Source organism: Dryobates pubescens, chromosome Z (genome assembly GCF_014839835.1).
Source record: "Dryobates pubescens isolate bDryPub1 chromosome Z, bDryPub1.pri, whole genome shotgun sequence".
Lineage (NCBI taxonomy): Eukaryota > Metazoa > Chordata > Aves > Piciformes > Picidae > Dryobates > Dryobates pubescens.
In genome coordinates, this window is record NC_071657.1 from 89166922 (window position 1) to 89181992 (window position 15071).

Genomic DNA, 15071 nt, shown 5'->3' on the forward strand with positions numbered 1-15071 from the left:
CCATCACGGGCAAAAATGAGACTCAGAAAAACAGACTGCAAAAGTGGTGGAAAATTTAAATGGAAAGCAGTGAATGTTTATAGAGAGCCAGAAGCAGTGACAAAAGAGATCCCAAGGCACACCCAGAAACATCCCATCCCCACCTGAGGGTACACCCAAGACCCCCAGGGCTCATTCTTCCCCCTCCCCTCCTCCACTGCTAGGCTAATCTCAGCTGGCCAGATCTGAGACTGCCCATCCCCTCCCAGCCTTGGGTCTAGCTAGGCCCAAAAGCCTGGGAGACATCTCCCCCACTAGTTACCAGGTGGCAGCGAGGGAAGAAAAGAGGAAGTACCAGGACCGCCGCTGAGATCTTCTAGGGGAGCAGGGAATTATGGAATGAAATACCTGGCTTGCGGTGTCCACCCACTGGGCTGGACTCCTTCGGGACACAGGAAGCGTCCCTCATATGAACACAGCGGGGGGCCCCCAGCCCAAACTGCTACACCACCCTCCCATCAGAAAACCAATAAAAACTTGTTCCCCATGCAAAATTGTAACCCGTAAGGTTTATAATGCCTCTGCAGACAAGGTGTTAAAGATCCAAGTACAACCCAAATTAATGCTAACTTCTGATCTGTTGTCTTCAACATCAAAATGAGGGTAAAGCACATGACAATTTCTATACACCTAAAAACCCAACTAAGTATTCTCAGAGATCTAAACAAGAAGGGCCAATGGCCTGCATTAGGAACAGAGTGGCCAGCAGGAGCAGAGAGGTCATTCTCCCTGTGTATACTGCACTGGTTAGGCCACACCTCGAGTACTGTGTCCAGTTCTGGGCCCCTCAGTTTAGGAAGGATGTTGACTTGCTGGAACGAGTCCAGAGAAGAGCAACAAAGTTGGTGAGGGGCTTCGAACACAAGCCCTTATGAGGAGAGGCTGAGGGAGCTGGGGTTGCTTAGCCTGGAGGACACTCAGGGTGACCTTATTCTCTCTACAACTACCTTAAGGGAGGTTGTAGACAGGCAGGGGCTGGTCTCTTCTCCCAGGCAACCAGCACCAGAAGAAGAGGACGCAGTCTCAGGCTGCTGTTTAACATCTTTGTCAGTGACATGGACAGTGGCATTGAGTGCATCCTCATCAAGTTTGCAAATTATATCAGCCTGAGTGGTGGGGTTGTTATGCCAAAGGGATGGGATGTCATGCAGAAGGGCCCTAAAAACCTGGAGATGTGGGTCTATGCCAACCTCATGAAGTTTAACAAATCAAAGTGCAAGGTCCTGCACCTGTACTGGGGCAACCCCAAGCACATACACAGGCTGAGTGATTGGTGGATTGAGAGCAACCCTGCAGAGAAGGACTTGTGGGTGCTGCATGATGAGGTGCTTGACATGAGTCAGCAATGTGTACTGGCACCCCAAAAAGCCAACCATGCCTTGGGATGCATCAAAAGATGCATGGCCAGCAGGTCAAGGGAGGTGATTCTACCCCTCTACTCTGCTCTCATGAGACCCCATGCTTCATTCCTGGAAGTGTTTAAGACTAGGCTGGATGAGGCTTTAAGCCACCTGGTCTAGTGGGAGATATCCATGCCCACGGCAAAAGGGCTGGAATTAGATTATCTCTAAGGTCCCTTCCAACTCAAGCATTCTATAATTCTATGATTCTATTTTAATACCCTAAGTATTTTTTCCTTAAATACTACAACCTACTGCATCAATCAATTACCCTCCTTCTAAACAACGGCAACCTGACCACGTCACTCATCCAAGAAAAAGAAGTCCATATATACGTAATTTATCAGTCCCCTCTGTAACACTGAGTCAGAAAGAATCCCATTATTTTACAGCATTTTCATTCACAAATTTCACAAAATGTCATCATTCTGCAGCTCACAAACCAACCAACAACTTGTGGCAGACTGCAATAAAACAAACAGAAAGGAGAGATCTTTTCAACTCCACAGAAGGAAGGATAATTCCTCCTCTCTTGCATTGAATTTTGGTGCACTGTCAAATTATCAAGATGACCTATTAAGAAAAATATAATAGCTCCCCAAATCTTCTCCTACAGGCACAAATTATTAGAACACTCATTTATAAAGCTCAGGGACACTTTTCCTTTACTATTTTCACTACTTCTCAAGCATTTCAAACAATACAGTAAGATAGCAGCTTGCAATATACAGTATCCTAATGCTGCTTTCAAAACTGTCACTGATTTTTGTACGCAGCTAGTAACTGAGTCATCTGGCAGCTGCCTAAGCAGCAGTGGAAGTGTACAGCATAAATCTCAGTTTTAATTTACATCATTTTATCACAATGACTTTTCTCCAAATATCTGAAGCTGTTAAGGACACTGAAAATTATAAATGGATTAATATAATCATAGCAAGAGCACTGGAATCTAAGTGCTGCCAAAGTATCACTGTACATAGATGAGACAGATGACAAGCAGGCTGGAGCTGGGAGATTCAGGCGGATGTTGCCACAGTAAAAGCTGTGAGCACTAAAGGGAGGTTGCGGCCAGGTGGGGGTTGGTCTCGTCTCCCAGGCAAATATCACCAGAAGAAGAGGACTGTAGCAGTTTGGGCCAGGTGCCCCCTGCTGTAGCCACATAAAGACACATCTCAAGTGTCCCAAGGGTCCAGCCCAGGAGGTGGACACAGGAACCTGAGAAGCTGAGGGAGCTGGGATTGTTTAGCTTGGAGAAGAGGAGGCTCAGGAGTGACCTTATTGCCCTCTACAACTACTGGAAAGGTGGTTGTAGCCAGGAAGGGGTTGGTCTCTTCTCCTAGGCAAACAAGGGGACACAGTCTCAAGCTGCACCAGGGGAAGTTTAGGCTCGAGGTGAAGAGAAAGTTCTTCACTGAGCGAGTCATTCGTCATTGGAATGTGCTGCCCAGGGAGGTGGTGGAGTCACCATCCCTGGAGGTGTTTAAGAGGAGATTGGACGTGGCACTTGGTGCCATGGTCTAGTCATGAGGTCTGTGGAGACAGGTTGGACTCGATGATCCTTGAGGTCTCTTCCAACCTCAGTGATACTGTGATACTGTGAAAGTTTTGCACTTCCTCCTTCTTCCCTCACTGCTATCTGGTAACGGGGGGAGCTATCTTGCAGCCTCTTGGGCCTGGCTAGGCCCAAGGCCAGGAGGAAGGGCAATCTCAGATCTGGCCAGCTGACATCAGCCTAACAGTGGAAGGGGGTGGCGGGGAAGAAAGAGCCCTGGGGGTTTTGGGTGTACCCTCAGGTGGGGATGGGATGCTTTTGGGTATGCTTTGGGATCTCTCTCTTGTCACTGTAAAACATCCACTGCTTTTCCATTTAAACTTTCCACCACTTTTGCAATCTGTTTGTCTGAGTTGTTTTTTTTCTCCTGCCTGTGGGGGTGGTGGGGGAAGGGAGGATCAGCCCTTCAACCCACCATAAGGACACAGTCTCAAGCTGTGCCAGGGGAGGTTTAGGCTGGATGTTAGGAAGAAGTTCTTCACAGAAAGATTGCCCATTGGAATGGGCTGCCCAGGGAGGTGGTGGAGTCACCATCACTGGAGGTGTTTAGGAAGAGACTGGATGAGGCGCTTGGTGCCATGGTTTAGTTGATTAGATAGTGTTGGGTGATGGGTTGGACTTGATGATCTCGAAGGTCTTTTCCAACCTGGTTTATTCTATTCTAGGAAGTAATATAGGCAGAAACAAAATAAAAGAACAGCCTACTGGTGTAATGGCACAGGGTTTCCTCCATGAGATGACATAGTCCTTGTGTTAAAAAAAAATAAATGAAAAGAATTGCATAGGACATCAGCATGCTTCAACTACTCTCTCTCACATCAATTCCTCTCTTCTGTTTTTGCCTGTACAACTAGCTTTTATACTACTATAAAGGACAGACAGACAGGTTAGTTCTGACTAGAAAATGACTATTCTCACCATTCAACTTTGTGTGCTGACTTGAAAGCATCCACATGGTTCAATTTTTCCAAGCAAAAATCACCACTACTTTTTAGCCTGGATACACAAAAGTTTTCCCAGGCATAAATCTGGAAAATTATTCAAATGTCAGGGCTTAAGTTTGAAAGAAAACCCAGATTTCGGGCATCAAACTTAACAACATAAAGCACTTCAAGTTTTGAAACAGGGTAAGTCAAGTTACCACTTCTAAAATGTATTCATGTACCAAGTATTCCCCAAAGGCTATGTAGTGAATACATTTATCACAGAAAGCAAGAATTAAATTCCTTTCTTGTTTTTTTTTTGTTCTGAATTTCACTTCTAAGAAGAGTAATTGCTCTTTGCCAGTGAATAAAAACAGGAGATGACACTGACTTTTATTTTTGGTGCACTTGCTGAGGAGCTGGCTACAACAGAAGTGAGATAACAGAATATAACACACAAATTAAGAGTTAAGGTCTTTAGAGGAATCAATGATTGTTTCATCCTGTCACACAAAAGGCAAAAATGTCATCAAGGAAATACTTCCTTTTCCCCATACACTTTTTGATACTGATTACACAACACTGACAGTCAGGTAGACTGCTGCTTGACCAAAAGCAAACATTACTTCTAAAGGCTAGTTGAGTCAGTTAAACATAGAAACATGAATAGAATAGAATAGAATAGAATAGAATAGAATAGAATAGAATAGAATAGAATAGAATAGAATAGAATAGAATAGAATAGAATAGACCAGGTTGGAAGAGAAGTTTGACATCATCAAGTCCAACCTATCACCCAACGCTATCTAATCAACTAAACCATGGTACCGAGCACACCATCCAGTCTCTTCCTAAACACCTCTAGTGATGGTGACTCCACCATCTCCCTGGCAGCCCATTCCAATGGCCAAGCACTCTTTCTATGAAGAACTTCTGCAAAACATCCAGTCTAAACCTCCCCTGGCACAGATGCAGTCCTCTTGTTCTGGTGCTGGTTGCCTGGGAGAAGAGACCAACATCTGTCTGTCTACAACCTCCCTTCAGGTAGCTGTACAGAGTGATAAGGTTACCCCTGAGTCTCCTCCTCTCCAGGTTAAGCAACCCCAGCTCCCTCAGCCTCTCCTCATAGGGCTTGTGTTCCAAACCCCTCACCAACTTTGTTGCCCTTCTCTGGGCATGCTCCAGCAAGTCAACATCTTTCCTAAACTGAGGGGCCCAGAATTGGACACGGGACTCAAGGTGTGGCCTAACCAGTGCAGCGTACAGGGGGAGAATGACCTCCCTGCTCCTGCTGGCCACACTGTTCCTAATGCAGGCCAGGATGCCATTGGCCTTTTTGGCCGCCTGGGCACACTGACAGCTCCTGTTTAGCCTGCAGTCAACCAGTACCCCTAGGTCCCTCTCTGCATGGCCGCTCTCCAGCCACTTTGACCCCAGCCTGTAGCACTGCATGGGGTTGTGGCTAATATGTAGAACCTGGACTTAGATGGCAGTATATGCTTTTGTTAATTCATATAACACTCCCTTTGTTAGCCTGGAATATTATGAATTAGATTAGAATACATAGAATACATAGAATAAACCAGGTTGGAAGAGACCTTCAAGATCATCACGTCCAACCCATCAACCAATCCAACACCACCTAAACAACTAACCCATGGCACCAAGCACCCCATCAAGTCTTCTCCTGAAAACCTCCAATGACAGCAATGAACACACTATTACCACCAGGAATAGGTCTGTCACATTAGAATGAGTAACACCAGTTTAAATTCAGAAGCCTATTAGAGCAAACTTAGTCAATCTAAGCAATGAAATTTTGGAAGCTATGCTCAATTTTCCCCAGCATTCATGTACAGCCACCCTTTCTCTGAGTCACGCTGCATAACTTAGAAGGAAGATACAAGAGATAAAAAGTGAGAGCTAGGAAGAAAATAAGCAGGCTACACAAAGCCTCTCCATATTTAAAATCATTGCTTACCGATGTTGTTTCATGCATAAAAGAGATCTGGAAGACAGTGAGCAAGAATATTTCTTCGTTATTCACAGACAAATTGAAACTAATTTCTCTCATTTATCCCAGCAGTCATCAGAAGAAAATGGGAGAGCTATTTTAAGGTTTAGGGCAAAGCAGACATCAACAGGGGATATTCACGGCTTTTCAACTTCTGTCTTACTTGTCTAACGAGCATGCATAGTTCTCATGAAAAAATAGCAAGAAACATCATTCATACTAATTCTTATCGTTTCCCTTTTTCCTGATTTATCCCTCCCCATGAGCCACATGCTTTCTAATTTCCCTTAACTATCATATCACACTGCTTTTGGCCAGCAGCCAAGAAGTACAAAGCAAGTTAATGACCAGTAATATAGTGGAGCTGAGTTGTTTGCTTATCAGTTCATATTAAACAACACTAAACTTTCAGCAGCAGCTGTGACTGAGGATTAAAAATTACTACATACCTCTTTTTCTTCCATCATTGAAAAAAGATCCAGCTACTCTTACCCTTTAACTTGTGAAAAACACACAGAAACACCTCCCTGCATATTCTGCAGCTTTATTTCTAACTTGGGCCTTTTTGACATTTAGACTAGACTAGAATAGAACAGAAAAAACTGGGTTGGAAGAGACCTTCAAGATCATCGCATCCAACCCATCAACCAATCCAACACCGCCCAAACAACTAACCCATGGCACCAAGCACCCCATCAAGTCTTCTCCTGAAAACCTCCAATGATGGCGACTCCACCACCTCCCCAGGCAGCCCATTCCAATGGGCAATCACTCTTTCTGTATAGAACTTCTTCCTAACATCCAACCTAAACCTCCCCTGGTGCAGCCTGAGACTGTGTCCTCTTGTTCTGGTACTGGTTGCCTGGGAGAAGAGACCAACATCTGTCTGTCTACAACCTCCCTTCAGGTAGTTGTACAGAGTGATAAGGTTACCCCTGAGTCTCCTCCTCTCCAGGCTAAGCAACCCCAGCTCCCTCAGCCTCTCCTGATAGAGCTTGTGTTCCAAACCCCTCACCAACCTTGTTGCCCTTCTCTGGACACGCTCCAGCAAGTCAACATCCTTCCTAAACTGAGGGGCCCAGAACTGGACACAGTATTCAAGGTGCGGCCTAACCAGTGCAGTGTACAGGGGCACAATGACCTCCCTGCTCCTGCTGGCCACACTGTTCCTGATGCAGGCCAGGATGCCATTGGCCCTCTTGGCTGCCTGGGCACATTGCAGGCTCATGTTCATACTACCATCGACCAGTACCCCCAGGTCCCTCTCCACCTGGCTGCTCTCCAGCCACTCTGACCCCAGCCTGTAGCTCTGCATGGGGTTGTTGTGGCCAATGTGCAGAACCCGGCACTTGGATGTGTTAAATCTCATGCCGTTGGACTCTGCCCATCTGTCCAGCCTGTCGAGGTCCCTCTGCAGAGCCTCTCTACCCTCCAGCAGATCAACTCCTGCCCCCAGCTTGGTGTCGTCAGCAAATTTACTGATGATGGACTCGATGCCCTCATCCAGATCATCAATAAAGATGTTAAAGAGCATGGGGCCCAGCACTGATCCTTGGGGCACACCACTAGTGACTGGCTGCCAGCTGGATGTAGCACCATTCACCACCACTCTCTGGGCTCGGCCCTCCAGCCAGTTCCTAACCCATCGCAGTGTGCTCCCATCCAAGCCATGGGCTGACAGCTTGGCCAGGAGTTTGCTATGGGGGACGGTGTCAAAGGCCTTGCTGAGGTCCAGGTAGTCTATGCTTTCTTCCTACCAACGTTGTACCTTTTGTAAAGTTTGGTGGAGACTGCTCGCAGGCCTCAAATATCAGAGAAAAAAATCAAACATCTGTAAGTTTCTGGTATGAAGTCTATCAAGTAAATAATTTTACTCAATAAAGGAACTAGTTTTCTAATTAGGAGATGTCAACTACCCTGTAGCTAGATTCTTCCTTTCCAGGATAGTGTATTAATTTGTTTTTCTAAAAGACATGATGCTGAGTATCAGGGCCCTAGTATTTAAGTTATTTATACTTGTGCTTTGACAAAAAAACACCAACCCTTTGCTGTGGGTGCCCTGCACTCTATTTTCAGAACAACCAAATGAAAATCTTTGAATATTTTGGTAACAGAGAATCTAGAAACCCTAAGTTTGCGCCATGGGTAAGAGGGAGCGTATTTTATATTGTAGATGGTATTCACATGGAGTGAGAATAATTTATTGAAAATAAGAACGACTGCAATTCTCATCATCCCAGAATTACTCAGGAATTCAAGTCTTCCTGACTCACTGAACAGTTCTGGATGGAAACTAAAGTGAATGAAAGAAAGGACCAATAGCATGAGAAATATATCCCAGTGGTCATAAAGGGGATTTAAGCTTTCAAAAAGGAACCCATATGGATGGCTCTTGAGGTGTTTTGGTTGAGATGCTCTCATTTTGCATAATCTCTTTAAAAAGCCTACCAGAATGCTATCTGCACATCACTGGACAACAAAAACTGCTTTAAAAGACACAGAAAGAAAAATAGACAGAAAATCATCAGTATCTGTACCATTCAATCCACATGCTTGTTCTTTTTCCATCGGAACTGCCCGTCTTCTCCTTAAAGCGTTCTGAAGAATGTTCGCCCTATAGATAATATGGGGATGGGGTTTTCCCTTCTTAAGTGGATGTTTTTTAATGGGTTCAATGAAGTAGTCTCCATGGGGCAGATGGAAATACCCAGTCTGAAAATAAGCACAGAACAGTTAGTGTCTACTGTCCAGTACTGAAAGTCAAAAATAAACCACTTTTTTCTTATCATCATCCCTGAGCTTTTCAAATAAGCCATCCATTACACTGCAGAAATACAAAACAAACAGGTTTTCAGCATTTATTTTGCTCCACACATCAAGGCTTCCAAAGGTGAATAGAAAAAACACTTTCCTAATAACTTGAAGTCTTGTATACAGAGGCAGAGGCTTCTGTATTTCTGCAATACCACTGAAAAGTCAAAAGTTAATTTGTCAATCATGATGCACTAAAAAGAGCTGCATCTTGTTTTCTTCACTGCCCGGAGAACAAGCCCTGAATTGAAGCTCTTTCATAAATTGCAAAACATAATTCTGCTCCTAGCTGCAATTCCACAGCCAGGTTACACAGCCTGTCAGATGAACTGGACTGTGTGGTCCACCCTTGACTCAGACTACAAACCTACATGGCCCCCAGGCTTCCAGTGGAAGAAATAATTAGCGTCTCATGAATTATAGCAAGCTATTGCAAAGATAAAATCGACCCATGTAACAAAAGCTGTAACATTTCTCTTGTGGTAACCTCTGTAACATCTTTGACTAAACCACAGGTCTTTTGATATCCATCTGGACCACATAGGATTAGTTTACACTTCCCTCTGCCATGACATAAACATGCAACCAGGAGTGGCCTTAGTCTCTTCTGTCTCAGCATTTTTGTAAGGATTCCTAACACTGCACAACCATTTTGTAACCCTTCCACTTCAACATATACAGAGTACCACTAAATCTCAAGCAAAGGCTCTACTGACTTCCCAGCCCACACCTGGGCTATGATAAGAGACTGGCTTTGTTTCCTTCTCACTTTCTTGCTGTGGTCAGTATAGCCTTTTAAATTTGCTTCTGAAGCAGAGCAAAAAGCATCAACATACTGCTCCTGTAGCTGTATTCAGATTACAAGGACAGACAAATTTAAAAACCCTTATGAAATACTCAAAGATTTTAAGTTTTCCTGGACAGTTGGCAAGGTCAGTATGAGGGTAAGGACAAGAAGGAAATCATATGAATGGAGGAAAAATGTTCTTAAAAAGTATGCAAGCATGAACTCCACGTACTAGGAGACCAAAGGGAATTCTGTGAGATACCCACACAGTGTGATTCAAATTCTCCTCTACCAGATACCTTCTGCCTCCACACTGCCACAGACTCATGTCTGTGCCACAGCAAACTGGCCCAAATAAACAGGTCTGAAGCCCTGGTACACCCATAAAGTCTGAGAGGTTCACAACTCAAAAGTCAGGTGTATTTGCTCATCTGGAATTACAGTTACTGCCTATATCTTCTTTGACTTATTTTGAAGAGAAAATCAAGACTTCTTATTCTTAAACACGAACTCCAAAATCACTCAGGTTCCTTTTTAAATTATAAATCAAGGCTACTTTAACACGCAAGCTGAGATACACTACACAAGGAATCAATTTCCTATTCAGATTGGATCTAGATGTCAGGCAAGCTTGAATTTATTGAGTTGGAATGCCTGTACAGAGGTTAGACTAGGAAACAAGTGGATGTGGTTTTCTTCCTGCTGCTCAATGAATCAAAGCACCATGAGAAATCTTTGTCCTCTCCTTTCAGTTTCACAAGATTAAATCTTCTGAGTATCTTGGTTATTAGATCTTCTTCTCCTGTTGTATCTTTTATCTCAGCTAAAAAACTAACCATCTTCACCACAGACCCTGATTTTATAAGGCAGGCTGCTTAGTCACTGGGCTATTGTGTCAAGTTCCATCTATAAGAAGAAAGGCCAGGCAATCATATAACTAATGAAGCATATCAGTAGAGACCTTACTTCTCAAGCCTCTCTAGAAATATTTGCATGTTAAAATTCAGATCTCCATCCTATATGAAGCAGGAGGGGAAAAAACACCAAAAATCACATTTCATGCTGTACAGGCTCTCACACAAATGAGTTGTTCAATGACCCAGCAAACATTACCCACTACTGAACCTGGCTTAAGGTATTTCCATTGATTTCTTTGTTGTTTCTGCTTTGTTTTGTTTTGGTTTGGTTTGGTTGGGTATTTTTCCTTAACATTATCGTTATTCAGTATGGAATATGGCTCCTCACTGGACACTGAGAGACTTGAATGTGTCCAGAGAAGGGCAACAAGGCTGGTGAGAGGTCTCAAGTGCAAGCCCTATGAGGAGAGGCTGAGGGAGCTGGGGTTGCTTAGCCTGGAGAAGAGGAGGCTCAGAGGAGACCTTATTGCTGTCTACAACTACCTGAAAGGAGGTTGTAGACAGATAGGGGTTGGTCTCTTTCCCCAGGCAACCTGTGACAGAACAAGAGGACATAGTCTCAAGCTGTGCCAGGGGAAGTTTAGGGTCAAGGTGAAGAGAAAGTTATTCACAGAAAGAGTTATTGGCCATTGGAATTGGCTGCCCAAGAGGTGGTGGAGTAACCGTCCCTGGAGGTGTTCACAAAAAGAGTGGATGTGGCACTTGGAGCCATGGTTTAGTTGTCAGGTGGTGATGGGTAATAGGTTGGACTTGATGATCTCTGAGGTATTTTCCAACCTGTTTGATTCTATGATTCTGTGAATATATCTTTTCACAGAAACAGTGCCGGTCCTCCTCTAACTCTGGGATGAAACTAGTTGTCCTTTCTGCCCTCTGCAGTAACTGCTTGTCTGCCCTCATTTGTGCACTGTTATTTTCCCTGTCATTGTAGTGCATTCCAGGAATATGTTGATAGATAACTGAATATGGACAGAAGCACAACAGCACCTCTTAATATGTGTTGTAACTAGTACCTTCCCACTTGTTTCCTCTTTGCTACATGAGGCAAGGTCCAAGAGAAGCCTCCAGTACTTCATGCAGAAAAAGTGAATTTTTAAAATGTCCCTTAAATTCTGTAAGAAGCCACATTTTGTGTCATATCTCTCCTGAAAAAAAAGATACCTCAAGCATGTGTTACTTCTACATGATAGCTTTAATAGTTGTTGTATACAAGATGTTGACAGCCAGAGTTTCCTATTTGTTTGCTACAAATTGCTGAATCCTGGGAAGATAAAGCTGCTCCATCAGACGACATCCAGACTGTAGCATATGATGAAGTCTGAGGACCTATTTTACTAAGGACACTCTTTAGACTTTGGAGAGTGTCATCAACTCACAGTTCAACTTGCCACAACAGCTCCTGATGCATTGGGACTATCAGAAAATCTCTACTTACTGAAAAACTGCTAAGCCCATGGAACAGCAAATGTAAGATGGAGTTTGAGCCATTACCAGCTCAGAACAGAACAAGAAAAACATAAGGTGTATTTTCAGGTTATGCATAGGGCGTGGTGGCTGGCTTGGCAATGATGCTGGGCACACTCACACAGCCATTTCAGGCATTACTGCAATGGACCATTCCCACAAACAACTGATGAGATGGCACGGAAATATATGAACCAGCTTTGTCATCCAATAGAGGGTGAACTGTACCTATCAGTCCACTGACCAAGCATTTCTGAAATGCAGAAATGGCCTGCTGCAGTTCCTCTGATTTTAGCTCTGACCTCATGATGACCATAAAAATACCTTTTAATCTCAACCTAAAAAGTGATTCTTGGGATAGGAAAATGCTTCCTTTACTCTCATTGCTTCTTGCAGAGTTGAAAATACCATGAATTTAAGGCCACAAGTCAGTAGATCACTATTTTGCATCAAATTGAGGTTTAATGGTATTTGGGCACAATATATCCTTGCCTCTTTCCCATCTATTTGTTCCTGCCATCAAATTACAGCCATGAGCTCCTTAAGTGCGATATGAGGAAGGAGGAAAGAGATAGATACATCGACCCATATTACCTCTAAACTTACTGTAATATGAACATTTATGGAACACATCTGACATACACCATGAGACTCAATGTACATTCAGCATTTGGGAATCTGTATTTAAAAATTAAGCTGTAAATCACCAATGTTGTGCAAAACTTTCTACCATTTTCTGTCAGTCTACAGGCTGGAGCCCAGCTTTACTTGCAGCATATAAAAAAATCTGCAAAGAAAAGGCTGGGGTGACACTGTGGTACTGCTTTTAAACAGAATCCCTACCAGAATACCATTTTCCAAGTACTACCCTTCTAGATAAGGTAACAGATTCCAAGTATCAATGAATAAATCACTTGCTCCAAAAGTTCTCAGATCTAAATTCTAGTATTTACAGAATTCATTTAAACAAAGATGCCTGCTTTGTCTGTAACAAACTCCCCACTATAGTTATTATTCCCTTCAATTGGGTGGGTCGGATGATAGGTTGGATGCGGTGATCTTGAAGGTCTTTTCCAACCTGTTCTATTCTGTTCTGTTCTGTTCTGTTCTGTTCTGTTCTGTTCCGTTCCGTTCTATTCTATTCTATTCTATTCTATTCTATTCTATTCTATTCTATTCTATTCTATTCTATTCTATTCTATTCACTTGAACTTTGTGCTCTGGGAGTTTCTTTAAAAATTCGCAATTTGGATGAAACTGCTATCACCAAAATACAAAATAAAAGAATCACTATTAAATCCTGCACAGCATTTTAGTGCTATCTACACTGCCCTGTAAACAGAGCTGCCTCCATGTGTTTCTTGTTATAGAACAAAAAGAGGATACTGTAATCAGGCCAGATCATCTTTCTCCAAAGGTGTCAATCAGTGTTATCAAACATCCCAGAGTACTCCCTCTTTTCTGACAGCTTCTACATATGGATATTCTTGATCCTTGTTCCCACCCTGAAACCAGCACATGCACTGCCCTAATTTATCTTGAAACTGCAATCCTTAGGGTGCTACAGCACATGGAGAAAGGAAACTGGGAAGAGAAGATGGAAATAGAAGTAAACCAATCTGAATAGATTCTCTGATCTGCACTATCGTTACCAGCCACCAGCACATGAGGAGATAAGAGTTCTTGAGACCAGTGTCTTAAAAACAGCTCCAAAAATGTGACACAAAAATGGTTTATATCCTGTGTTATCTGAAGTAGCATAAGAAAGCCAAAGCAAATGCAGAGATGCTCAGGAACTGCAGATCTTCCTGCACAGTTGCATTATGCTCATGCCTGCAAAACCAACTAAATAAAGACATAAAAAATGTGCATTATTCCATATCTTCTAATAATCTATAAGATGTTGTGGCATACTCCACTATTTTGTTTTTGACTGATTTGCTGTTAGGCAGAAACTATGCTTTTCATTCCTGTACAGAATCATAAAGAACACACTTAAGTTATACTCAAAGTTACAAATTTTAAAATAAATAAATAAAAACTTTTAAAAATCCATCAATTACACAATGTATTAATTGGAGGTATCAAGACTATGCATCAGCACTAGTGAATAGAACAGTGCTTTTAACCCTGAGAAATGTGATTCTCATACTCCAAATGCTAATTTACCAAGGGAAATAATACTTTTTATTAATTCAATTTCTTGCTCTGTCTCACAGAGAAATGTGTTCTAGAGATACCTATGTAAATTTATGGGTAAAGCTAATTAAGGAAATCAGAGCAGGAAATGTACTGTAACTATCAGTGCTTCTTGTGATGAAGTGACTGATAAAATCCACTTTCAGCACCCAGATGTGCTTTACAACAGCCTTGTTTCAGTAGCTTTGCACCTACTGAACTCCAGCTTTGCACTTTTTCTTTGATCCTGTACAGGTATACACTGAGATACTATCATATCAGAACATCACCCTCAGTTCTCAGGTTGTTAATGGTCAGACAAATTCTAAATACTTCTGAGATACGGTCTTCCAGGTTGGGGACATACGGTCAGCAAAGGAGAAAAGTCAAGTTTCTATGGTCATATCTATCAGCTACCATACAACACACAAAGCTACCACTTAGCACACAATCGCTGAGCTAGGAGATTTCATAGAAAATCATTACTCAGCTCATGGCACCAGCCTGCTGGCAACCACACTCAACTTCATCTCTTCTCTTCATTGCACTTAAGCATGACAAATTCATTTCTTTTTCCACAATCTAGAGGAGATGGGGTTTTTTTTCTAGTATATGTCATAACAAGCTAAGGCATTAAAAATTCATGCTTTATAAAAGGAGTAAGAGAAGCAGACTTCTGTGTTCATTTGCCCCAGAAACAGTTGATTAAGCAACACCAATAATTTCTATGGATCTCCAACTCACTGTGAGCTTTGCATCTCTTAATCTGAAGCACCCTGGTCACATTCATTTAGACTCAAGAAAACGATCTGTGAAATGAATATTCCGTGGGGATTTGAGCATGATACATGAAAAAAAATACAACTTGGAACATGTAATTTCAAAAGACATGTTCGTTCATACTTCAGGTCATGGCATCCTCCAATATGAATTGCCCATCCTCAAAGAAGTCATTATTTCTTCCAATTATTTTCTGGTTAACCTTA

The 15071-nt window shown here is 42.6% G+C and overlaps 1 protein-coding gene across 1 annotated transcript in view; it reads right to left on the reverse strand.

The window, feature by feature from the left end:
• Positions 1–15071, reverse strand: part of ADAMTS12 (ADAM metallopeptidase with thrombospondin type 1 motif 12) — a 209741-nt gene that overhangs the window by 111083 nt on the left and 83587 nt on the right. The window contains exon 3 of the mRNA XM_054178760.1: positions 8466–8640. Within this exon, the coding sequence (XP_054034735.1) occupies positions 8466–8640 (175 nt within the window). The remainder of the gene's footprint in view (positions 1–8465; positions 8641–15071) is intronic.